Raw genomic sequence first — 26,145 nt, forward strand, 5'->3', positions numbered from 1 at the left:
TTACCGAGCCTGGCCCAATCCAGAAGTTCTCTTGCTGAATGTACTTCACGCTCTCATAGACCCCTTTGTTCCTCAGCACCTGCCAAGGGGCACGCCGATGAAAGGTCACAGTAATTCACAGCTAAAAGGACCAAAGGGTTAAGTGGATTTTTCCTACTGCCGGGCCTACAAATGCAGCTTGGGATCAGTGTGTCCAGCTGGCTCCACTTTGGCTCCTGTGACAATGCAGGTCCCTAACTACAAGGGCAAGGTGAGAGCCGGGGAAGAGCAGCTTCAAGTCCTTGGAAGTACTTAGGCAGCCTCCCCTCATGACCGTTAACAGCGTTTTGCCTCCCAGCACCCCCTGAGGTACAACAGTGCTATCGGCCCCACTTCACAGAACAGGATGATCAAGTAACTTGCCACAGTCACTCAGCAAGACAGTGGCAGGGCTGGGAATCTGACTCCCGTCTCCCAATTCCTAGTCAAGGACTCTAGCCTCTGGACCAGCCTCGCTCCGCCGACCCAGGCTGGCCTGTCAGTGGCAAGAGAGATGTTCCTGGTGTTCACAAATGGAGCATGCTTGCTCCCACTGGACTGTCTGCTTTTTCCAGAGGGGAAAACAGGTTACAGGAAAGGATAAGAGTTGCCCATCTTTCCAGGAAGCTCAATTCCTGCCTCTTTTCAGTGCCTGGCTACCTGGCTCACTAAGCATCCAGAGATGCTGGGAGACTTAAGCCTGCATGGGATTATCCCTGTTTTGCCGGCAGCTTTAATCAGCAGCTGGAGTCCTGCCACTTCAGAGATAGGATTCCTCACAGGAGCCATTAGCCCCAGGGCCCGACAGGCTACACAGCCCCCTAACCCCAGAATGGGCACAGCCAATAGCTATTAAACTTACTAACTCTGTTGTCACGTGCTGGGCAAAGCCCATGGGCGCGATCCCATAGGTGCAGATAACCAGCAGGGTAATGAGGAGATGGACAAAGGTGAGCCAATAGGTGAAATATGGCCTGAGGCAGGGAAAAGAAACACAAACAAGGGTCACTTAAGACTGAGCAGCCTCGTGCCTGCCAACCTCACTGGAGATGCCCATGTCTGACACAGCAGGGACATGGCAGGTCTGGTCAGGTGTGGGACAGGGATGCACAGGCTGGGTTCGGAGGCGCACTGGACAAGCTGCCGTTGGGATCGCTGGACCATTTCACAACCCCAGGGCAGGTCTCATTTCACACCCATTGCACTAAAATAGAAATCAAGTCAGCAGAACCCTTTGCCCATCCAGACCCCTCCGCCAGCACAACTCTTCGTCTGGTAGGAGGCTGCTGGGACGAGGGGCCTCGAAGGCATCGGGGCATAAGCGAACAGAGCTCCCCTGCTGTGTGCGTTTGGAAGGGGCATGAGCCACGCTGGACTGACAGCTACACAACAGGCCCTGATCCTGAGCAGGAGTGACTCCACACCAGTCTCAAAGAGCCCAGTCCAGAGTTCACCTAGGGGGCAGCACTGGGCCCAGGATCTGTCCAGCCCACTGTAACCACCCTGCCGCCCACAGCCAGAGCCTGGCCCTTACCTGTGACTGTCTGTGTTCTCCAGCTGCGACTGGACCACGCTGCTGATGCTCCGGCGGTACGTCCGGTTCAGCCACTTGCCTACCACCCCCAGCCCGTAGTATCGCTTCTTGCGGTCGAAGGCAAAGTGCCTCACTTGGGAAGCGATGCGCTTGCCTCTCTTGGGGCCGGGGACGGCAGGACCCAAGGCAACAGCACCTTCCACCCTGCAGCGAGAAGCATTTCATTCCGTTTCCTGCCCAGAGGGAGGGTTAAACCCTCTGCCCCCATTTCGTGGGTGGCCCCATCACAGCATGAGCCACTGTGGCCAGAAGGGAAAGGAGTTGCCAGGGCAGGGCCAAGTCTTTTCTGCATACCTAGCCCCATTCCAGCCCCCAGCAGTGGGGGCAATAATGTTAGGAGGGGCCACTTTATGCATTTTTGAAGAGGCCCTGGGGTGCCCCAGAAGGGGCAGGGCCTCAGGTGGAAGGGGCGGGGCCAGGACACTTCATGCGCTCCCCCACCGTAGCCAATCAGGGTCTGTGGGAAGGGAAGCAGGGAAGTGTTTTCCCCCCACCCCAACAGAGAACCACCAGCTAGTTCCCTCTAGGTGCCTGCATCCCTAGTGGGGGAGGAGACTTCGTGCTCCCGATGGCCTAGTGACAGGGCATCCATGGGCTGGATCAACCCACTTGGTGGGCCAGATCTGGCCTATAGAGGCTCTCGCTCACCCCTGCCCCACTCACTGCAAGAGGCCAGCTAGGAAGGTACCTCCGACTGGAATATCCTGCGAAGTCTGAGGGGCCCAGCTCTGAGCCCAGACAGCCCCACACTGGAACCGATACTCACAAGACAGGCTTCTGCACCGCGGAGGGCTGGGCTTCATCCAGGTGCGGAGCCGCTTGGAAGCCAGCAGCTGAGAGCGGAGGCGACTCGAACACATCGTCCGGCATGGAATACATCTCCTCGTGCGGGCCGATCTGTGAGGGACACAGCAAGGACACGCGCATAATGGCTTAACTCCTACAGATACATTGACCCAGATGGGGTCCCCACCAGACTTCCTCCTGGCTCCGACCAGGCTTCAGGACAGGGTCTGAGAGAAGGTAAGGGTCGATGCACCGTTAATTCCATGGAGAGATTTACACTTTGCGCGGCATCGTAGTATTTGCTCATCGATTCACTGAGCACTAGCAAGGTCTTACGAGTGAGACAGGGACCCCGGCTTTCCTGTCCCAAAGAGATTACAGCATGTCCAGGTTCTGCAATCCTGGAGACTATTCAAATAATTTATAGTACTGTTGTATCAAAGGACTGACAGACCAAGGCTTCTTTGCGCTAGGTGCTGTACAAAAGAAGGCCCAGCCTTGCAGAGCTTACAGTATAAATCAGACTAGAGAAGTAAAAGGTGAACCAGTTAGCCATAAAGCATTAGGCTTACCATTTAACCAGACCTTGCCCAAATTATGGATGTAAGCAACTAATTCATTGTCTCCGCATTTCTCAAACGGTGGGTCCCAACCCTCCGAGGGAATCACGAGCAACTTAGAGGGGAGCTGTGGTATCAAGGTCTGAGACCCCCTGCATTATCTGATAAGCAAAAGCTTATCAGATAGTTGAGATTAGTCAACTAGTCGCTTCCCCGCCTTGCTACCTCTATCACAAAGCAGCAGCAGGGGGGATGTGGGGGGAAGAGGAGGTGGTGCTGGTGGGAGCCAGCTTAAAAGCGGATTCCCCCCAGCTCCAGCTCTGTGGGATGGGGCAAGGGCACAGCAGCGGCGCTTCCTCTTTGAAATGTCCAAGAGCTCCAGGAGAGGCTCTTGTGCATTTCAAAGACTGAAATGCTGCGTGATGCCCTGGGCCAGTGTGGAGTCCCTGGCTGGCCCCAGGCTCCATGCGGGCACTTCCGCTTTGAAATGCGCAAGCGCCCCCACAGACGCCGGGCTCCACGCAGCATTTCAGTCTTTGAAATGCACAAGAGCTTCTGCTGGGGCTCTTGTATATTTCGAAGGCGGAATGGGCGCTAGTCCTTATCGACTAATCCAAGAGTCAATGGAAAACCCATTGACATTCAATTAATCGATATTTAACATCCCTCACCCAAATCCTAGTCCTGGTGGGCTAGGGGGGCAGGCAGGGCCCTGGAGGCCCTAGTGGGCGGAAGCAGCCCGGGCAGGACCGGACGATGGGCATGCCTGAGTGGCCTCAGGCCCATCTGTGGCCGATAGGCCGGCTTGGTGTAGCCCCTGCCATTTGAATGCCTGAATAAGTCAAAATTATACCATTTAACTGTTTTAATGGATATTTACGTCCCTAAATCATAGAATCACAGCGCTGGAGGAGACCTCAGGAAGTCATCAAGTCCAGCCTCCTGCCCAACCAATCCCTTCAGGCCTGATCTATACTCAAAGCTTTGGCTGCCTTTGCTACACTGTTCAGGGGTATAAAAATCTACCAGCTGACATTTAAGCCAGCATAGCTACAGCACCATGGCTACTTTGCTAGGTCCCTGCAGCACAGAGGTGGCCAAGTGTGGTTGCTATGGGATAGGGCATATGTAGGGAAAATCCAATGATGCAATTAAGGTGCATTTTCCCCAGCACATTAAGCAACTCCCCCCAGTGAAGGGGGAGACAGCGGAGCAATTATTCTGTGCTGGGCAACCAAATGCACAGCCCAGCAGTCAAATCTCTCAGGGGCACAGAACCAATTATCTGATGGGACTGGGATGCCATGCAGCAGGGTCAAAGTTTGAAAATGAAAGGGGGGGGGGCAGGAAAAGGGGAGATTTACTTCCCTTGCTGTAATGATCGTTTTCACTGAAACCATGCAGAGACCCAATTTCCATCAATGCGCACAGACATGAGTTTCAACAGAGCTAGTAGCCAGGGGTCTTTGAGGAGTCACTAAACCCTCCAAGGCCTGATGTACTAGCCATGCTGGTTTCAGGACCTTGTGACTCTGCTCCAAGGGAAAAGCCATAGGGGAGAGAGGGGCGCAGGTAGGGTATTGTGGAACCATGCTTGCCTTACTGAAGAACGAGGAGTCCAGCGTATCTGCAGCATCCACCATGTCCTCATCCAGGAGGCTGGGATATGGGAAGCTCCGCTTGTTGCCTCTTCGTTTCAGGGTGGAGTGCTCCAAAACTGAACGTCCCTTTCACAGAGGAAGAAGTGAGCCAATGGGTGAGAGGTCCCCTAGGAAAGCAGCCCTTTGCCATGTCATAGGAGGGGACCAGGAGGCAGCTCAGGGCTGAACGTCAAGCAGATTCGCCTGCCTGGCTGGGAACCCGCACGCAGATTTGCCAAAGGAGGAAGCGGTCACCATTTCAGATGCTGCAGCCACCTCCCCCAGCACCCACCAGCACTGGGCAATGATGGCCCCATAACACGCCTCAATCCCAGTTATGCACCTGCCACACAAACTTTTTCATTCATTGGATCACAGATCCAGTCACTGGATCACTCAGCAGAGGCAAGTGCAGCCACCCCACTCCCCGTGCCCTGCCCTGCTAGAACTCTCAATCATAACGGGGGGGCTGTAACAGACCTCAAGGGGACCTCAGATCCAGACCTCTGTGCTGAAGTAGGACCAAGTAAACCAAACCTAGACCATCCTCCACAGGTGTTTGTCCAGCCTGTTCTTGGATACCTGTGGTGATGGGGAGTCTGCAGCTTCCCATGGAAGCCTATTCCAGAGCTCAACTGCCCTTAGAGTTAGAAAGTTTTCCCACTAATCTCTCATCTAAACCTTCCTTGCTGCAGATCACTGTACATGAACGTGTACAAACAGCTCACAAGGGCAGTGTTGCCACACTCTGTGGTTACAGCGCATCAGAATCTGGCCTTCTGCTCTGCAGAAAATCTACAGATCTGGAAATCTGGTTGTCCCCCAAATTGGGCCAAAAAGTCCAAGTCTCCAAACTCTGTGACAACACTGTGTCTATGGGGTTTTGATTATATTCGATGTCTAAACATTTTGCCCTTATCAAAATGTAACATTCACCATAATTTCCCTATGAAAAGGTCAGTGAAATTAATAGATTCTTGTGCAGAGTTTTGATTTTGCCAAATCAGCCTTGTGTGATTGAATGCGATTTTGTCAGGAAAATTTTCAACTGCCTCTCTACAAGGTGAGCTATATCTGATTCATACAGCCTGTGAGCGGATTATTCTCCACTGCAGAACAAGGCTGCTAAAGGGCCCCAGCAGAAACGCCACCTATGCCTAGGTTTTAATGCAACAGCGGCAATGAAATCTGAAAAGCCTCCACATTGTAGAAGTCCCCATTCAAAGCTGATTTTCTTGAACTGTTCAGTTTTCACTCAAACCACTTCATTTTTAGCGCAAATTCTGCTTAAAGTGCTGCAGTAAGCAGTCTGAAATTGCGTGATCCAACCAAAATATTTTGCAAAAAATATCAAGAACAGAAAAGTGTCTGGGTCTGCCACGTGTCCCAGAATTCAATGGCATTAAGCACCATGGGGAACTACTGCTGTGGGAGAACTCTAAGGGCTCCCATTCAGATTTTGGAGACACACGAGTGACGGACATAAGGGTGCCCTGGACAAGTCTCTGAGGAAGGTTCACGTTGCAGAAGCTCAACTGGGAACACATGGACAAGCAGCACTCACTCGGAGGATAGCCGCAGCCGCTCTGAAACTCATGTGCGCGACAGACTCCCTCTTCCTTCGGGGCAGACGGGTGTAACCCGACCGCACGCTGGTGAAGGAGGTGAGGGAGATGACTCCAGGTGTCTGGGGTGGTAGAACGGGATGAGGGGTCCGAGGACGATCGACTTCATCAGGGTGCCGGAACGGGCGGCCTCTGGCCAACGGGTCGACGATCTTAGATGGGGAGACATAGGCAGAAGTCAGTGAATTCGGCTGGGTTCTCAGCTGTGTGCACATGCATGGAGGGAGGGTGTCTGTCATGCTCAAGGGAACCCTGTGAGTGGATTCTCTGCTGGGACTGAATCCAGAACCACTGGATTGAAAAGCCCGAGCCACAAGACCAGGTCCCATACAACAGGGCTATCCACTGCCCAAGGACAGCATTTCTGAGAACCCTTTGCTGACGTTATCGCCAGCAGCCTGAGCTGAAGACAGCTGCCCTCGGCCCAGAGAGGTGGGCTCTCTGGAGCCCGTTTGCATTGTGTAAGCGAGAGCGAAGTCAGAGTTTTACCTTGGGCATCCTGGGCTTCGGCGACTCAATGCCTTGGAAGGAAGGTGTCTCCTGGCTGGGTAGCTCCATGTCGCGGTAGGGGGCCTTGAGCTTGCCATAGCGCAAGCTGCAGTGCTGCAGGCTCTTGCGTTGCCAGTGCTGCCGCTTCCCATCCCAGTCGCTGCTCACTCCAAACCACTGGGCCGTGCCCCTGCAGCAGGGAGCAGGAGGGAGACACTCAGTGCCCTTCTCTGCAGGTGGGACAGCGCATGCAAAGGCTGCTGAGCATGGGCTAAGCCCACATGACCAAGAACACAGCAAGTCATGTAAAGGCAGGTGCGAGTGTGAGGATCTGCAAGAGAGCATCCTGGAACCTTTTAACACCATCCATGTCTCAGTCACTTTTGCTAGCCCCCTCCCAGGCTGTAAGCAGCTTTGGATATTGTCCACACTGAACAGGGTGGGACCGCACATGGTGCCTGGTCTACACTGCAGAGCTAGGCTGATGTAAGTCGCCTCCCATCGATCTCTTGATGCATCTTTCTACACAAATGTGTCTCCAATTCATATAATGCCCCATTGTGGGAATGCAGTAACCCCCCTGCATGCCCAAAACAACTGTGCTTCATACGAGGCCAGGTCTACACTAGACCTGGAAGGTTGGGTTAAGATATGCAACTCCAGCTACATAAAGCAAGGAGTACCAGCACCCTCAGCGTTTGATTTAGCAGGTCTTAACTAGACTCGCTAAATCAATTGTCAGAAGACTGATCTCCAGTGCAGCAAGTGGAGACATGGCCTTAGAGCTATTTAGATCAACAGAGTGCGAGTATAGATACTGCATGTAACAGATCCTCACGTAGCTTGTCCCACTGTGTCTCATTCTCTGTTTTAAACTTCACTGCCCAGGGGTCAGACCTGGAGGTTGTGTGACAATCTTTAATTCCTGGAGATTCCAGGATCATCCTGGAGGGTTGGCAACCCTAGCTGGGACACACAGCCAGGCAGTCCCCAGCCTGCAACAATGTTTGGGATTCTTCCGTCCCAAATGCAGGACTCTGCACTTGTCCTTGTTGAACCTCATCAGATTTCTTGTAGCCCAATTCTCCAATTTGTCTAAGTCACTCTGGACCCTATCTTTGTCCTCCAACATATCTACCTCTCCCCCTAGCTTAGTGTCATCTGCAAACTTGCTGAGGGTGCAATCCATCCCCTCATCCAAGTCGTTAATAAAGATATTGAACAAAACCAGTCCTAGAACCAAACCTTGGGGCACTCCGCTAGAAACCGACCGCCATCCTGACATCGAGCCGTTGATCACTACCCGCTGGGCCCAGCCTTCTAGCCAGCTTTCTATCCATCTTACCGTCCATTTAACCAATCCACATTCCCTTAACTTGCTGGCAAGAATATTGTGGGAGACTGTATCAAAAGCCTTGCTAAAGTCAAGGTATATCACATCCACTGACCTCATCATAGAAGCTAACCAGATTGGTCAGGCATGACTTGCTTTTGTGAATCCCTTTGCAATCTACAAGCAGACACCCGATGGCAGTGTGGGCACACCCATAAGTACAACTGAGGCATTAAGGTCTGAGAGAACACAGGGTGCGCACACAACATTCATACCGTTCACACCACTGTAAAATGAGATCTCTGATCTCAGCCTAGCCACCGCATGCAGAGAAACATGTCACAATGCAGCTCAGTTGGCAGCCTCTAATCTGAAGGGACCCAGGCCTACAATAGCAAAGGATGCCAGAAATTCAGCTCTTTTGGGGACATCCCTGGCACTTCGCACCGTGCTACGAATGGACTTGGGGCTGAAAAAAGCACAGCTGAATGTGTCTGAAAGCCCAAAGTAAACACTACTGAGAAAAGCAAGAGTTGCCGTTCTCATTGAGGAGACTGGAATCATTCCCAAGATGGCAAACAGCTGGGCTGGAGCTGTATTTTTTTGCCCCAGAGTGGGACATGGTTAGCTTATTTTATTATCCCGACTGCAAGACACACAGCTTTGACTTCCTCAGCAAAGGCAGGGCAGAGACCAGGGCAGCAGGGAATCCATCTGTCCAGCTCCCTCGATCCAGGACACCCCAGCCCCAGCGCTGCAGCACGTGGTGCCAGTACAGCCCAGAGCCGCATGTTCCTTACCTGCGGATGCTCTGAGACAGGGAGGTCTGTCTGCGGAAGCCAGGACGTTGCTCCAAGGTGTGCTCATCCCTTTTCCCTTGGGGCTCCTGGAGGCTCACGCTCTTTTGATACACTGGGTTTTTCAGAGGCTGGAAGGGGAGCAGAGTGGTTAGGAACAGAGTGGGGGAGGGGAAAACATGTAGAACTGGGACCCCCAGAAACCCACTGTTCAGGGAGATGGGTGGAGCAGAGCCTGGCAGACAAGAGACTGACCTGCTTCTCAAGGGCTCAGCCCCCTGCAAATACGTTAGGGCTTTCACAGACACAGAAGAGCCTCAGCTGTCAATTCACCGTTGTGAAGGTACCATGGTAAGCAGACCTAGGCACGTCAACTTAAGCTACATAAGTCACATAGCTGACATTGTGTCACTTAGCTCAATGGCCTGCAATATTCCAAAGGGATATTGCTCCTGCTTCCAAAGGGATCAAGGGCAATGCTGTGGTTAAGAAGGAGGGAACCACTGTAAAGCCATTTCATAATGGGCAATTAATGGGGCAATAACTAACCCCTTGGAGATGGCCTTCAACGCACATCACTCTAATAAGCCACTTGGACAGCAGCCTGGAACACCGGCATTCAGAGCTCAGAACCCCACCGGCTCTGATCTGCTGGCAGTATGGGACAGGCGATGGGTCTGAACCGGAGACGACCTGCTCTCCCAAGACACTCTTCATGGTCAATGGGAATTAACAGGTTTGGGGATATTGGGGTCATGCCAAGGGTCCCCCCCTCTTACCAGTTTCAGGCTTCTTTCCTCCTCTGGCTCCACCGGTGGAATTGTTATGGAGAGGTCAGGGGGCTTCTTGCTCTGCAGGCGGCTGCTACTGGTGCTCGACCGGCTGCCCCCATTCTTATCGCTGGCCATCTCAAACCGGAGGAGTTACTCAGGCTAAAGGGGGAGAAGGAGAGTAAGAGTCAAGCCACAGATTTCTTTGCCAACACCCCTCAACAGAGGAGGGATTGAGCAATCTCCTCCCTAAGAAGAAGGAAAGGTAATGGCCATTCCATGGATTTCTCAGAGACCACGGGAGAAAGTACTAACCACTAATGGGCCTGTGCAACATGGAGACCTCTTGGTAGCATGTCAGAAACATGGAGAACCTCACCTCCCTTTAACTGTGTCCCAGAGGGATCCTCCGCTCCTCAGCCATATGTTGCCAGAGAGCAACATTTCATACTTGTGCAGGGACTTCCCTCCAGGGATCTTCAAGTGCTACCCAAACATCACACCCTTCTGACTCATGCATTATGGGCCCCACATAACCGACAGGGAAAGAGCAAGTGAATTTTCACAGGGCAACAATTCAGCAGCAGAGATGGGGATCTTGGTTTCTGTCCCTAACTCCTAGTCCCCTGCTCTAAGCCGTTCTTGACCGTAACCATGCCACAGGTCTCCCACCACTAGCCTGATTGTACCCTGTGACTTGTGATGCTGCAAAGGAGGGCTGGACATTTTCTTTGCTATGGTGAGCTTCAAAGGCTTTGAAGAGGTTTGCTTCCAGCCCAAGGTGCTTGGGGAGTTGAGGACATGCCTGGCAACATCAACTCCACAAAACAAGAATAAGGGGAGTCGATGGAACCGTTTTTTCTGCTGATCAGAGCGTTGTGGATCCCATAGTGAGTAGATCTGAGGTACATTGATTTGAGTTACGCAGCTTAGATCAGCCTGCCCCCAGTTTTCAAAGCACTCGCCTGGCACAGAACCAGAACCACGACAGGCAGGTGCTCCAAGCTAAGCCACAGAAGAGGAAACCAAGGAAAAGAAATTGAAGCCAAATAGCAGAAATGTTTTCAGACCACAAGACTTATTTTCATTATAGAATCATCACCCTGAAACAGCAGTGGATGCTCCAGACACTGAAAGCAAGAGTCCCACCAGAAAGTGCCCTGTAGCCAATGAGTCAGTGGACTTGTAAGGAAAGGCAGTGGGTAAGAAGTCTGGGCCATCGCTGGTCTGTAAGGTATTTAAGGCCTGAAGACAGTCAGGATAGGTATATGGGAGTGGTTACACCCCAGGTCTGTCTAGAGCAACCATGCTGTGACAGAACAGGATGCATTAAAGGGTCTCTCCTGCCGCTCTCTAGCCAGTCTCACTCAGCCCAGGATTGCTGCCACCCCACACGTGCGCAAAGTATGGTTTCTTCAGCTAGACAGACGCCTCAGCAGCCTGCCTTGTCAGGGTCACTCGCCTGCCCATCTCATGGAGGTGGGAGGAAGGGCAGGCAGTAGAAAGTTCCATACACCATGTGATTTAATTAGCCATCTCGTCAGCCGCCATTTGGCATGCCAAGCGTGCAGACACCCAGGAACTGGACCCCCACGCCCTACAGCAAAGGCAGCTAGGAAATCCCAAGAAGGGAAGCTCGGGTGTGGGTGCCACACTGCAGCGGTGGCCAAGGAGACAGCAAAGAACCAGGCAGGCAGCCCATTTGCTGGGAACCCAGGAATCGCACAATTCCCCATTTGCTAGGCTTGGCACTGTCCCCTCCACTCTTTGGGCTCAGTGGGGAGACAAACAGCACCTCCCTCTGCAGAGGCTGTTCTAGGCCGCTCTCGGAAGACAACGTGACGGAAGCACGTCTGCAGTCAGCAGCCCTGGGCTTAGAAACCCAGGACGAGGCAGACGTTGGGGCAGCTAGTACCCAGCACAGGCTGACCTGTGATGTCATGGTCCCTTCTGGCCTTCATCTAGAAGCCTTAGCGCACTCATGGAGCAGCACTTCTCAGCCCCGCCACCCCTCCCCAGCCCCAGCAATCTATTTAGATTGGAAACTGCTTCTTAGGGCAGGGCCCCTCGCTCCTCTCTGTGCCTAGCGCAACAAGCACAGAGCTGTTCACGCCACTCACAGGCCAACACTCCCAGGGTTCAAGCTGCTCTTAAGGAAGCAACATCTCTAGCATCAAAATGAACGTTGAATATCCCTAGAGAAGCGTGAGCCAGACACGCGAGAGAGAAAGGGCTGAGGGGCAGGAGAGGTTACAGCCTTCACCTCACACAAACGCCGTGTGAAAAGAGCTAGTCCACACGCCTAGTTAGCAGTGTGCTCACGTGGGACAGCAGGTTAGCAGAGGACCCACTGGGCAGGGATGGGAGTGTGGAGGCAGGAAAAGGGAATTTGTGTGCAGCCATCTGGTCTTGTTAACAAGAGAGCAAGAGTCAGGCTAAGTCTGTGGCCTGACAACGCGAGAGCTGTAATTAGATGCTGCCTTCGCCTCTCGCCTCCATAAGGTGATAAGGATAGAATGCTGACTGGCAGGGACCTTGAGATAAGGAGCATCTGGGTGGAACTAAACTGTTAGCCATTGGTGTTTGTAATGGGAAGGAGACTAATTGTTATATCTAATGGACAGTATATAAACTGCTTCATAATTACTTGTATTCGAAGATCTGCCTCGAAAGGGGGAGGGGCTCTCCCCCCCAGTCCGAACCAGTTTTCCCTTGCTGTAGCTCGTAATAAAACTGCCTCTGGCTACTTGTTGCTCACAAACGCAGAGTGAGACAATGTTTTCTTCCACAGGAGCAAAGGGTCAGTGCTCCCATCTTGTGCACAGTGGTGGATCTCTTGGTCAAGCCTCAGCTCCTAGAGTCACAGGCTCACTGGGAGCCCCTGCATTCATAGAAACCATGGCTAGCCCCACTGCCACAGAGAAAAGGCTGAAAACATGGACCAAGCGGGAGCCCAAAACCCCCTCAAACACGAGACAACTCAAGTTTGCATTTTATTCTCCCCCCAATCTCATGACTGTGGGGGGAGGGGGTGGTAATTCACTATTTTGGAACACGTGACATTAGCAATACTGGAGTCAATGCTCCTAGTCCCTCATTCTCCCCCCCCCCCCCACTCTCCCCCTCTCCATCAGTCATATGCTTTCAGGGCTTCTGAACAGAATGTAAGACCAGACCAGACCAGACCAGACATTTTGCATTCACTGTTGGCCTCCTTCTGCTTTCTGCATGGAGCCGGGCATTTGCCAGCTTACTGCTGCGCGCTACCAGCTGGCGGCTCACTGCAGGGTCTGGTTGCCCATCATCTTTTTGGTTGCTGCTGAGTTGGCAACTCTACTCCTGCCCCAGCCCTTCAGCCCAAGGCTCTACTCCTCTGGCGGGCCAAGAGCCAGGGGCCCTTCCTCTGCACAGGGAGAAAGGCACCAAAAGTTATCGGACTGTGTCCTCACCATGCAGGCTCTGTCCCAGCCCAGGGCAGGAGCGTCCACAGATCCCCCTGCTATGCATGTGCCCCTTGCCATAGCTGGGCTGCGGCCACTACGGCAGGATAGGAGTTGTGGGTGGGCAACTGTGGGAAGCCATGGACTGGGGCCCACAGGACAGGGTGCAGGTCCCAGCCTCTGGCTGGACTTGGGGGAGCTTCCAGGGAAAAGGGGGGGCAGGACCTGGGCCCTATCATGAAGGGATGGGCCATGCCCCCTCCTCTCCCTCTGGTGTTGGTGCAAGTCCAGCTTTTGACAGAGGCACCACTTGCCAGAGCTGGGGCCTGGGGAAGTTTTGACTCCATAGCTAAGATATTCATTCCCTCGGCTCACCCCACCATGCTCAGAGGTACACGCTGGGCGGAGAACCATGTGCTCTGTTGCCAGTAACATCTCGTGGGACCAAACCAACATCCCTGGAGGGACTAGCAGTGAAAGCTGCGGGGAACGGGCCAGCTGGATTTGCAGCACAGCTTTTAAGTGGTCACCCCACCTGCTTATGGAACTATTTAGGTCAGGCAGGCTGAGGCCAGCAATGTCGGAAGCAGGACTGGCAAGGGTTTAAATCCTCTTGGTTCTCCCTTCACTGCTAGGGTGGTAACAGTGGGGACTGTAGCAAATGGTGGGGGGGAGGTAGGAGGGAGGTGCCTAAGCCTGCTCTGTTCTCACCTTGCCCTTGTGGGGCAGCGTCAGCAAGGAGAAGTTTAGCTTGTGTGTTCAAAAGAAGTTTTTAGCCCAAACATTTGGGAGTTGGGGAGGAGGGAAACAGCGTTGGCCCAGGAAGATGGGACAAGAGGGCAAGTTAAAATCCAGCAGAGCCGTAGCACCGTGGACACTCAGGGCTTTGCAGGTCCAGACCTCAGAGTCTGTGGCACCTTCCTTTCCTGACCCCTCGCACACCACCATGCTTCCTGCAATGGCAGCCGATGCATCGCTTGCTTCGTGTTTCACACGTCGCCTGGCACTGCAGTCATTTATATCCCTTCCACTGACCAGTTACAAAGAACCTTTCCTATACATCCGCTTAGTCACATGTGCCATCCACTCTCAGGGATGCAAATCTGACCCCCACTCCATTCGCGCGCTCCTGCTCCACAAGCCGCACAAGTCAAGCTTGCTCTGGAAACAGGCTCCAAGTCCTGAATTTTCACAATTTCCTTCTCTTCCTTCCCTGCATCCTTTGCTATGTTGGGTTCAAATGTTATCACGGCTGTGGGGATTGAAGTCTATTGCAGCATAGACACCTCATCCAAAAGCCACCACAAACAAGGGTCCCATAATTCCTGAGTGTTTGGGTCGGTCATTGGAGTTTTGAGCCTTGGGTCAATGTCAAGCTGGGAGGCACCGGAAGGGAACAAATGGCTCAGGAGTGAACAGATAGGGTTCTGTGGTCTAAAATGTGCCAAAGGTCAGGCTAGATCATCACGATGGTGCCTCCTGACCTGGAAGTCTAGGAGCCTAAGACAAATGGCCTCTCTGCAGTCACTTGAAAGTTGCGGGAAATGGTCAGGATTCCCGGCTTTGAAGATTTTTGCCTCCGCTCCAGCCAGCTGACAAACCTGCTTTGAACCACGACAGGAAGAAGCCCACAGCACGAGAGATCAAAAGGGCTCTGGCAGGTAGGAACATAATCCCTTTCAAGAGATATTGGGTGACTGCCCAGGTGAACAAGACAGACCCAGAGAGAGGGTCTGAAGAAGCGAGCCCTGCCCAGGTCACCACCATGCTGGAGCATGACGTACGCCTCTCTGACCTGGGTCAGCTTGTTTTAACAGTAAGAACAAAGCACTGAAAGAGGATTTTAACCCACCTCATTTGTTGGGTTAAGACAGCTCTTCTGATCCCTGTCTCAGACTCAGATGCTGAGCACAGCCAGACTGGCAGGCTAAGAACAGCTGAGAAGCTTAGCCCCAGGCCTGGTCTAAGTGGGAGAAGTGCAGAATCCCACCTCCAGAGACGGAAAGGCACAAGGGCCTGATCACTCAAGCTCAGTCCCAAGATGGATCTTCTAAGCAGACTGGGAATATTTTGCAAAAAAGGAATTTGCAGCTCCTGCTATTCAGCAACAGCATCCAGGACATTCACCAGGTCGCAGAAGCACGTGCAAAGAAACAACCCTGAATCTCCACACTTCCAGTGTGCAACCCTGGAACATAATCAGGCCATGCAAAGCTTTTGGGAGCAGAAAGACTTAATGAGGGTGGAAGGGGGCCCCCCTAATACTTCAAGTTAATACTTTCCACAAGCTGACATCTCAATTGCATTTATAAAACTAAAAGAGCCTGGCAAAGAACAGCACGTTTTAGCAGAGAAAAGTAGTTGCATGTCAGGTGCTGAATCCTATTAGGAAATTATGCAGGACCTGGCAGGGACACAAAGTTTCATCACTGAGACACATTTAAGTGCCACGTGCACACCTGAGCTCAGGACTCTGAGGAGGGGGTAATGCTTTGCCCAATTAGCAGAGCGACTCAGTAACTCCCCGCCCCATCCTCCAGACAGACACCAGGAACGGAAGAGGCTGGGGGCAGCGCTGCTTTTAGAGATGCTGAGCTGTCCTCGGGGAGGTCTGCTACCATCTTACTGACTTTGCTGCCACCTTGTGAGAGACAATGGAACACACCTTACTAGAAACTGGTCTACCTTCTGAGCTTTCCCCAATACACTGCGGCAAAACGATCCCCCCCACTTCCCATGACAGCCTACCCTGCAACCAGGAGGTCAGCTAGCCCCCGATGACATTCGAGTGGGAAAAGAGCCTATGGGTTGGGGCATGACAACAGGAATAAGGCTATACTGGTTCTCTGGCATGTCATCCTTTGGTACGTCACTTCCTTGCTGTGTGCCTCAGTTTCCCCAATTGAAAAACAAGGATAAATATCCACCTGATAGAGCTGTGACACTGCTGAATTTTAGTGCCTGTAAGGTGCCTGAAGTTTCCCAGGTGGAAGGTGCTGCAGTGGCACTGCCCCATATAACTAAGATACATTTGCATGGGATTGAGAGCTCCTGATTAGAAAGACACCTAGAGAGAACACTGCAGAAGCGGCTTTGAACCGGCCTAGTCGATGGCCAGTCTGGGTCTTGTGGGGACACTAGCAATGGAGCTAGAGTTACTTAGCACTAGTCTGCCCCACTCTGCTCCTGGTGTGACAGACACTCCCCTTCCTCCCCCAAGCCTGCCTGCTTGGCAAGTTACCCTGCCCACATTCCCCTACCCTCTCCGATAGCGCGCCCTCTGAAGGCACCTCACATTGCTTCCTAGAGCAGCCGCCAGCTCTGTGTAGAGCAGCTGCTTTGTGTACAGATCCCAGGGCAACTAGGGATGTAAAATCCCATTTGATTAGTTAACCGGTTAAACATTGTTTAACCAGTTAACCAATGAAATGGGAGTGAGCGGAGGAGGTGGGCACTGCTGCAGGTCAGCTGGGCTGGAGTGGCTCCTGCAGTGGGTGAGGGCTGCTCTGGCTGGGAAGAAGGGTCCACTGCCAGAAGGGTCCACACTGCTTAAAGCACCCACAGGTGTCCTTCTCCAGCAGGACTTCGCTCTACACTCAGAGCATCAGCAGGGCTAGGCCAGGAGCCCCCAGGTGCACCCACTTGCTAGCAATCCAGTGGGGGTACTGGAGCCCCACTGACATGCTGCTAAGACACTGAGCTCCTTTGGGTCTCTGCTTTGTGCTCTGCCCCCAGCCTCTGGTCCTGGAAGAGCCCTGAGCACTTTCTGCAAAGGCAGGGATGCAAACCCAGCACCCTGGCCCAATTCCAGAGAACACGTGACCCTCCTGCTTTCAGCCCTGGCAGTCTACACAGGGCCTGCACCGCCTGGCTGATGTGCATAGGGAGAGCCTCAGAGCCTGCGGAACTGGAGAGGGGCTCGAGATGCAGCAAGTCCAAGCAGCAGTCTGGGCATGAACATTTTGGAGCCTCCCTCCCCCCCCCCCGGCCAGGGGGCTTGTTCAGCATCCAGACTACAAGCATGATCAATTAGCTCATGTTAACAAGTCACCAGAGGGCAGGCGCCCTCTGAAAATATAGCTTAATCTGTCTTTTCCCCACATTCACGCCCCCTCCAGTGCTCTCTGAAGAGGAGCAATTGGCCTGATGCCATTACGCCTACAAGACTTTCTATAGTGAAGGCTGGAGAGCCAGGCCTCATAGCTGCACACTGGAACCTAGAGCTCTTCACGCTGAGTCAATCCCAAAAGGGTACGTGGAGGATACAAATCCTGCTTGCGTATCTCTCAGCCCTTCTGTGCAGCATTCCACCCCGGGAAAGACCTTTTCCTGCCCCCTTGTGAGGCTGGTGCTGTTTTACCCCTGTGGGAAGACCAGCACAGACAAAGGTTAAGAGTCTTCTTAACTCATGGATTTCTGTTCCCAGCTCTGCCGAGTCTCCAAATCTTGTGCTTGAGCTTTAGGACTCTCCTCCCAGGACCTAACATGGTCCAAAGAATGCAAGTCCTAAGACACTTGACACTTTCAATCCTTTGACAAATCACCCAACAGGGAGAACAAACATGACCAGCAGAGGGCAGCAGCATCTCTTCACGGCCACAATGCATGTGCCTAGACTGGCTGACAGCTCTCTGGCAGGAAAGAGGTGCACACACAAGCAGGACTGTAATGTTGGAGAGACTGGTCAATACAGCCAGAGCCCTACCCACCACCACTGGCCTGGGGGAAGTCTGCAGTTCCCATGAGCAGGGAGCAGAGCAAGAGAACCCTATCTAGGAGGTCAGTTGCCTGCCCAGAAAGAAGGCGATTTGGTGACGATTTCAAGGCTTAGTGGAAAGAAAGGATGGTGCAGTGGTTAAAGCTCCAGCCTGGGACTTGGGAGATGGGGGTTCAGTGCCTGGCTCTGGCCCAGGCTTTCCAGGTGACTTTTGGGTGAGCTCTTTGGTCCGTCACGTGCAAAACAGCAGCACTGCCCTTTCCCTCAAGTGCTCCAATACTACAGTAACAGGCCATAGATGCTATGCCCGAGGTGAAGGACACATCTGACCTACTCCACAGGGCAGACAGCATAGTGCCTTGGGGAGGCTCAGCTATCAGTGATTACAACTCACACAGCAGCAGCTCTGGAGGGTTGCACCTCGGCTGGTAAACGAAAGGCCGTGTGTGGGTTTGCATTTGGGAAGGGTTTTTTTTTTACCATGGGGCACAGCTAGTCGGCACTGGACTGCACCCCTCACGACCAATACTGCTGTGGATAGGTGTGGGGGGGGTCCCCTAGCACAAAATGTTTTGGGTAAGGGTCACGCCCGCTGACTGTAGTGAAACGTTTTAGGCCAGAATCAGCCCCAGGAAGAATGGGAGCTGCTGGGAAAGTCTGGCCCTTAGTCTGTTCAGCCAAATGCACAGCTCCCATTCCACAGACCATAAGTACCAAGAGAATAAAGAGCCACGCAGCTTCAGTATTTTAATAAACAACCCTGAGCACACAAATTTTTCAGCCCCCTGGTTTGAAACTCCTCCCACTCCCCTCCCTTTACCTTTACCCCCTGGCAGAAGGAAAGGCAGCTCCAAAATGCTGCAGTGACTGATTCAGCCCAGTCCAATGAATGCCAATTGCTCCCACTGAGGAGTGAGGAGCAAGGTTTCCAGTCTAGAATTAAATCATCTCATCTTGATTCGGCTGGCGGCAGCGACCACCAGTCAGCGAACAGAGTCTGCAGGGCCACAGATGGATAATGCAGTTGCAGAAGTCAATGCAATTAGTCCCCATGACAATTTTGCCCGAGGCACCACCTGGAATTCAGCAGACCAGGTAAACAGCGTGGGCAGGAAATGGGGCTTCGACTCGTAACTGGAGGCAAGGAGCACTGCTGCAGCTTTCTTCCCATGCCAAGAGACCAACGGCTGCAAACTGGTGGAGCCAAAGGGAAACCCCCTCGATTTGGTTTAACAGTTCAAGGTCTGAGAGCAGCTGGGATTCTCTTCTCAGCATAACCCTAATAAGGTCATGGTTAAATTTCAGGATTACAGCCCGGAGTGCCAGGGCTTACGGTGCAGAGCGCTGGAACGAGCGAACTGGCTCTGCTCCGGAGGCAGCTCCCAGCAGCAGCATGCTAAGCGTTCAGAATTCTCTCAGGGCCGCGTAACCCTTTTTGGGGAGGAGGGGGTGCGCTGGGCACTGGAGAGGACCCCCAGCCTGGCCCTCTCCAGGATTTCTAGTGCTCTCGCAGCAGACACTCTGGGCCCTTGGCATAAGGCTGAGGATTCTGGATGCACCGGCAGAGAAGAGGCGGCGGAGGGGTCCTGTTCCTGCTCTTCAGTGACGTGCTTGGGAAAAGGGAACCATAGCAGTGTGCCACCAGGAAGTCACTAGTCAAACAAGCTATTTACCCTTTTCCTGGAGCTCTGCTCCCAGGTTACTTCCCAGCAGGGGGGCTAGTCCTGGCCTCCAGACTTCCAGCAAGCCCAGGACCCGCAGCACTGGGAGCTGGTGAGGCTAGGACGGAACAGCACAGTTCTCCTTTAAGGGAAAACAAGGCCAATGCCCCTTAGGCATCATGCCATGGAAAGGGACCCTGGAGAGCTTCTGCAGACGGCAAGATGAGAGCAGTAACCGCCAGCCCCAGCGCCCAGCACTACCCAGGAGGAGTCTCTGGTGACTCACTTGCATCATGGAGCAGACGCCTCTGTTTAGTCTCATCTCCTGGCTCTTACCTGAGGTGGTAACAAATCAACAGGAACTCCACTCCCCTTGCCGGTGTCCTTCCCTCAGGGTGCCAGGATTCCGTGTGGAACGTCTTGTCCGCTTCCCTCCTTCTCTTTTGTCCTTCACCCAACAGAGCCCCAAGGCCCCGGCGCAACCCTCGCCCTGTCCGCGGGCCACTCAGCAATGAAAGAACTAGGCAACGCTGCAGGAAACTGACTTGATCTTCCTCAAAAGACCTTGCTGTGCTGCAAGACGTGCCAGGGGCCCCCCCAACGGCTTTTGCGCACATCTGGGCCCAAAGAGGCTCCCGTTAGCCAGCAGAGGCTGAGAGCAGTGCTGTAACAGTCTGCACAAAGGCAGCTGTGTATCCAAGCACTGGGACGGAGACTAGAGCCACATGACTTGGGGGAACAGACTTCAGGCCTGGAATCGGATTAGTGCAGGCAGTGCGAGGTGCTGGTGATCACTTGATCCTGCACTTACAGAGCACTAGTATGCATAGTGCTTAGAACAGTCCCTGCCCTCCCCCCGACTGTTTGAGGAAGAGGGATGACTTATGGGAAAAGCACCGGTCCAGGCGCAGGCCACCCAAATTCAGTTACTGGCGCTGACAATCCAGTAGGACCTCAGGCAAGTCAATTGGATCTCTGGCTCCCCTGGGCACACACCTGTTCTTCCAGCCCCCGCCCTCCTCTCCATTGGGCCAGCCAGCTCTCTGGGAGCAGGACTGTCTCTTAGCAGAGGCTCAATCAGCGTGCGGCAGAAAAGGGTCTGGAGACAAGGGGTGGGCAAAAGGGCCTCCACGGGCCAGGTCCAGCCCACAGAGGTCCTGCTGATTCCCCACCCCCAGGCCAATCAGGGCCTAGGGAGGGGGGAGTGCACAGCACTTGTGTCAACCCTGGTGGTTGACTAAGTGCCACACACCAGAGGGCAGAGAGCGAGAGACTTTGTGCTTCACCCACTGCATGCACCTTGCAGGACGGGGGCAGGGCAGGAGGAAACTGTGCACTCCCCTTACCCCCAACCCCCGACCTGGGGATGGGCGGACACACAAAGTGTCCTCCCACCACCAAGGGTGGGAGCCTAGAGGGAACCGCCAGCTCTTCAGAACAGCTGGCTGTTCTCTCTAGGGGGGCGGAGTTCTCTCTAAGGGGGGCAAGAGCAAAGACTCCACATGCTCCCCCACCCCCAGAACAATTGGGGGGGTGAGCAGAGAAGCATGGAAGTATCCTAACCCCACCCCTTCCGCGGCAGCCTGAGGTCATTTCAAAAATTTCTGGAGTGTGTCTCCTGCTCAAAAATCATTGCCCAGCCCTGCCCTAGATGTTACCTTGAAGAACTAAGCATTCAGGCGAAGTGACTGCTCGGGTGTATGCTCTAAACGACTGACACCCGCCCCCGCACAGGGCTCCCAGGCTGCACAGTCCTGCAAGCCAGAACTGCCCCGGGGGAGCACTGCTTTCCCCCGTCACTCGCGGCTCCTTTTCACAACACACCCCATTTTGCCCAGGCTTGGTCAGGGGTTGCCTCGCCGCAGCACTGAACAGACTTTTCTGGTTCCACAGCACCTGCCGGATTTGCACATCCTTGGTCGCTGCAGGACGTGTTCCCAACAGGTGCTATTCTGCAAGATTTCTCCCAAGTAGCACCTGTCAGTGAGCTACCTACCTAGGGCAGGGCCAGGCTGCTGAGCAGCTCACCTACCAGGGAGGAAGGTGCATTTGGAAGTGACAATACAAGGAGGGGGGATGGGAGGATTAGGATTCTGATGCAACAATCCAGGCATGGGATTTCCTTACACCTCAGCCAATCCAGCTGGCAGAGTGAGCTATCACCCACCCCAGCACTACCGAAGGAAGTCTCCCTGGTGACTCAGTTGCATCATGGAGCACACACCAGCTCTGGCTGGGCAGCACCAATAATGAAAGCTACCAAAGCTACAGCTACTGCAGAAGAGTTTATGGCAATCATGCTGCAAGCCGTGGCCATTTGCTGTGTGGCAGCAGCCAGGCCAAGTCTCAGGTAGATACTCCTGCTACTATATAGTAACTAGCACTTGTGGCATTACTGCAACATGACTGGAGGAAACTCACCCTTTGGTTAGCAGTACAGGGCCTATGACAGTTGCTCTGATGTTATGCAGTAGATCATGGAAGGATTTGTACACGTGTCACACACACACACACGTTATACACCATTTATTATTTTCCTGATTTATTTCTCCCTGCCCTGTAGAGGGAGTCCAGCTACATCAGAGCTCTTTTTCAGAGTGTAGTGGGGAACAAAAACTACACTCTGCAATTTGCAAACTGAGGCTGGAAATCTACACCCAGTGCCCATCCCATCAGAAATACAAAGCCCTGTTCTCCCTCACTTCCGGTGCACGCTGGATCTTATTTGGCTCTGAAGAGACAAACTTAGAGTAATTGTGTTTTAACTTTTGTATTAAGATGGCTAAGTCCTTTTAATTGACTTCTGCCAGACAATCCTCCCTCGTATCCAGAGCTCCCCAGTGCAGAGCAGGCACAGAGCGGAGGAGGAAAGGTGTAGGCATGCAACCTGCTTACTCATTTAATAACTGCTTGCTTGGGAAGATTCCAGTACAGCACATTCTAAGCCCTGGGTGGAAAGTTTCTCCAACTAGTGAGCTAGAAAGAGCTACTTCTGGTTTCCCACCCAAACAGGGCACACCCAGGATGCTAGCTGCAGCCAGTCACAAACCATTGGCACCTCAGCTCCAAAGAGCAAAGCAAAACAAACCCAAGCTGCATCCTAGGATAGCGAGAAGAGAGTAGTTTCAGCCACAGGGCCAAGTGAGATTTCACAGAGCAGCAGAATCCGATGTGGGGAATTTGGAGCTTGCCAAAAATCCCCCTCCTACCGAATGAGACAAGCACAAAGCTTTGCACTCGCACGGCACCCTCCATGGGAGCATTTCAGAGTGACTTACAACAAGGCGCTGGAGACTCATTGCCATTCTGGTTCCCCATCCAAAGGCAGGCATCACAGGGCCCCAGCAATGGGCATTTCCACCTGGGTGGGTGACTCACCAACCCAGATACAACAGCAAGGGACACTAGGGATGTAAAGCCCCACTGTTTAACCAATTCGGGGGGGGGGGGGGGGAGGAGGAGACAGGCCTATGGGTTAACTGTAGTAGGCAGGAATGCAGTAAATTCAGGATTCACTGGTGTGGTGTCCTGACAGGTCTGCTCAGTCAGTGATGATAAACGCTGGGCTGTGTGCATTTTTATTCACTCCCTCAGTATATTGTTCCAGTTCTTCATAGGTAGCTAGCATTACAGACTTGACGAGCCCCCAAAGACCATACTCAGATAAGATACGAAGGCACCTGAGTCAGGTTCACTGTAGAACGAAGTACATTAATAGTTGGCGATAGCCAGGCAGCCTGGGCCCCTATGCATTTGTACCTGTGACAAAAGACTCGACTCACTCAATACGGGTTCACTATTGCCCCCTAGGCCGGACAAAAAGCCAAGGTACCCCAACATTTGTCGGGAACTATAATACAACAGCAGCAGCAGCATCTTATGCATTAATGACATGTTTGGTACCTCCCCATGTACTTTCCTCCAAAGCATCCCTATTCACAACCTGCTATGCTTTCACATGTTATTTCAGATAAAATCACTGTTCAAGCTATTTCATCATATGCTATGTTGGGGTGTCCTTGTACTGTCCTGATGGAATATATTTACATATTTCATGTGCTTTTAGCAGTGCTGGCAGTTCTAATGCAAAGTTCATGTCCCAGACATTGACTTGCAGGCAAACTTCTGTTTTTGACAGGGTCTGTCTGTTAGCAAGAGTTATACTAGGAGGGACTCTGGTTCAGGCCTCAAGTCCTACACCAGGGGCTCTCCTGCAACCAGTTAGCCATTCCCATCCCAAACGGGCATGTTACCACCACATCCCTGAGACTCAAGAGCCAAACCTCATTAATCAGGTGGAAGAGTGAAGGAGAAGAACCTTGGAGGCTGATTAAAAAGCAGGGTCACTGTGGTTAGGTTAGGGCCAAATTACCTGTTTTGCACCCCCAAAGGCTCCGTTAAAAGTGCCACATGTCAGAGTTTAATCCCATTTTCATGATGCTCTCTGCATTGCTAGCAACAGTCACTCAGCAGTGTTGGGATCAGCTCTGGAAGCAAGAGGCCACAAGCGACAGCACAGGCCAGAGGGCCTGCTGGGGAAGCCACGCCCATCTCTGTGGGGGCAAGGCCGCTGTAGTCACACTGGAAACCATCCATTCAGAGTGTGGAAAAAAAATCCCAGCTTAAAAGGACATTGTGCCTGCAGTCGGCTTAGGCCACACAAAGGGCTCCTGCATCTTCACTCACACGGCACTGGGGGCCATGCCTCTTTCAGAGCTTACAGGTTCATAGTCTCAACAGGCCTAATCTCAGGAGGAGGGGGAGGAGGAAGGGAGGGAGACAATTTGTGCCGGGCTGTGGTGTGAACATCCATACACAGTGTCAAGGTCTCAAATGTTTCAGAGACTCCTCCCCCATAACTTCCCAAGGAGCCACTGCAGTGCGGAGTGACATCCATGCAACAGCTGCAGCAGCTGAGATGATGTTGTCTGCATAGCCGTGAAGAGGCAGCACCAGGGACTTTGCCTAGGAAGTGCTGAGAAGTTATTTTTAAACACGGTTAAGCCATCTAAACATTTTGCACCTCCCCACTACACCCAGCATGTCTGCTGTGGGCAGAGCAAGATGGTAAGTGTGTATATTTGTTTGCAACTTGCTTCTGTGGCAACCCACTGTGGGGTCCTACAGCCAGCCCTCTGGGGTTCTTACAACTCCAGGGTGTGGCGTGCGGTCATGGCTCCTGCCACGCTGGTCACTTCGGCCGAGACGTGCACACACCCAGATTCCAACTGTCATCTGAATACTTCAGTGGGTTTCGTTCTCTCCTCTCCCCCACACCGCCTCATGACAGGACAAGCTGTAAGGCTTCCCCTAGCCTGCCTCTCCTCAGACAGGGGAATCCCTTCATGGCTGGAGCAAGCAGCTCTGTCTCCATTCCCATTCCCTCCTCCACAGCAGCTGCCAGTTCACTGGCAATCGGATGCCTATTCCTGCCTGCGAGATCTAGCCCAAGACCAGCCCAACGTATCTTGGCTACTCCAGGGAGCCATCCAGACCCGTCCATTTCAGGCACTGGTACAGCTGGATTTGAACTGGCAAGCGCAGGGCAAAGGGCTCTGTAGCAGTTCTCCCAAAGCAGCCAGTCGCCCCAGCTGTAACACACCCATTCTCAGAATCTGCCCATTGCGCTTTATGTATGTCCATGGGCTGGTACAGCCCCTCTCCTCGTCCCCGAAGCCAGGGGAGTAGGACAGCCTTGAATCCAGCATGGCTCTCTAACTGCAAGCGAAGGCACCGCTCGCGGCATGTCAAGACAGTGATTTACATTTGCTCTTATAGGAATGCACTAAAAGCCCTGCAACAGCAGAAGCGTCACACCCACGTGCCAGCAGCCAGCCTGCCCTGCACCCACGTGGCTGTGCTAGCTCTGCAGAGAGTAGGCAGCAGAAGAGAAAGGCTGGAAGGGAAACCCAAGTGAGCTAGGGGGGAAAACCAGTGCGAGGTGTGATTAGCATTCTCTGAGCCCACAGCAGAAGTGCTGAGCAAGGCTCAGTGGGCGGGAGGGAAGCAGGGTGGGAGAGCAACTAATATGGGAGGTCACAGTGTCTAGCCAGCTCCAGGAAGTCTGGGTTTAGGCATGAGAGGGGGGCCATGTTCAACCACCCCGTGGAGCTGCCGGCTTGATGCCGTACAGCTGTCGAAGGGTGAGAGCAGCAGTGAAAGGAGGATCGGTACAAAGTCTCATCAGCGAGGGAAATGCTCTTTGTTCAGCGTTGAACAGAGCCCAGGGATGGCTGAGCGGGCTCTAGTCCTACCCCAGCGATATGCTCCAACTGCTAAGCACCCCTTGCTAGTGCTTCCGCAGAGTGCCACTGGCATCTTCCCTATTCTGACCTGGGCCAGCTTAGGGGCAGGCGATCAAGGCAGCCGCCTGGGCACAAACTCCTGGGGCCCCAAGTCAAGTATGTGTGTGTGGTGAGGGAGGGGGTTACTTTTGAGGAACGGGTCTGAAAACACCTAGGTCTGCCCCAACTCTGCCCATGAGCTGCTGTGCTGGGCAGGAAGTATGCAGTAGACACAATTTTGGCTCTCCCCATGCAATGATGCCCCACCGCTCCGACTCCCAGGGTATGTCTAGACTACATGCCTCTGGCGACAGAGGCATGTAGGTTAGGGTATCGGACATAGTAAAATGAAGCGGCGATTTAAATAATCGCCGCTTCATTTAAATTTACATGGCTGCCGCGCTGAGCCGACAAACAGCTGATCAGCTGTT

General features: G+C 53.2%; 1 protein-coding gene across 4 annotated transcripts in view; it reads right to left on the reverse strand.

The window, feature by feature from the left end:
* The window catches only part of RHBDF2 (rhomboid 5 homolog 2), a 69,425-nt gene that overhangs the window by 10,068 nt on the left and 33,212 nt on the right, over positions 1-26,145 (reverse strand). For 3 of the 4 annotated variants that reach the window (XM_075903594.2, XM_075903596.2, XM_075903597.2), the window contains 9 exons: positions 9,622-9,774; positions 8,846-8,973; positions 6,713-6,902; positions 6,163-6,375; positions 4,557-4,685; positions 2,379-2,509; positions 1,553-1,756; positions 881-992; positions 5-79 (listed from right to left, as the gene is read on the reverse strand). In XM_075903594.2, the coding sequence (XP_075759709.1) occupies positions 5-79; positions 881-992; positions 1,553-1,756; positions 2,379-2,509; positions 4,557-4,685; positions 6,163-6,375; positions 6,713-6,902; positions 8,846-8,973; positions 9,622-9,750 (1,311 nt within the window). In that variant the 5' untranslated portion in view covers positions 9,751-9,774. Of the gene's footprint in view, positions 1-4; positions 80-880; positions 993-1,552; positions 1,757-2,378; positions 2,510-4,556; positions 4,686-6,162; positions 6,376-6,712; positions 6,903-8,845; positions 8,974-9,621; positions 9,775-19,766; positions 20,395-26,145 lie in introns of those variants that run through there. The other variant, XM_075903595.2, reaches the window with a different exon arrangement.

This window comes from Pelodiscus sinensis, chromosome 20 (genome assembly GCF_052426305.1).
Source record: "Pelodiscus sinensis isolate ZL-2025 chromosome 20, ASM5242630v1, whole genome shotgun sequence".
In the NCBI taxonomy this organism is placed as follows: domain Eukaryota; kingdom Metazoa; phylum Chordata; order Testudines; family Trionychidae; genus Pelodiscus; species Pelodiscus sinensis.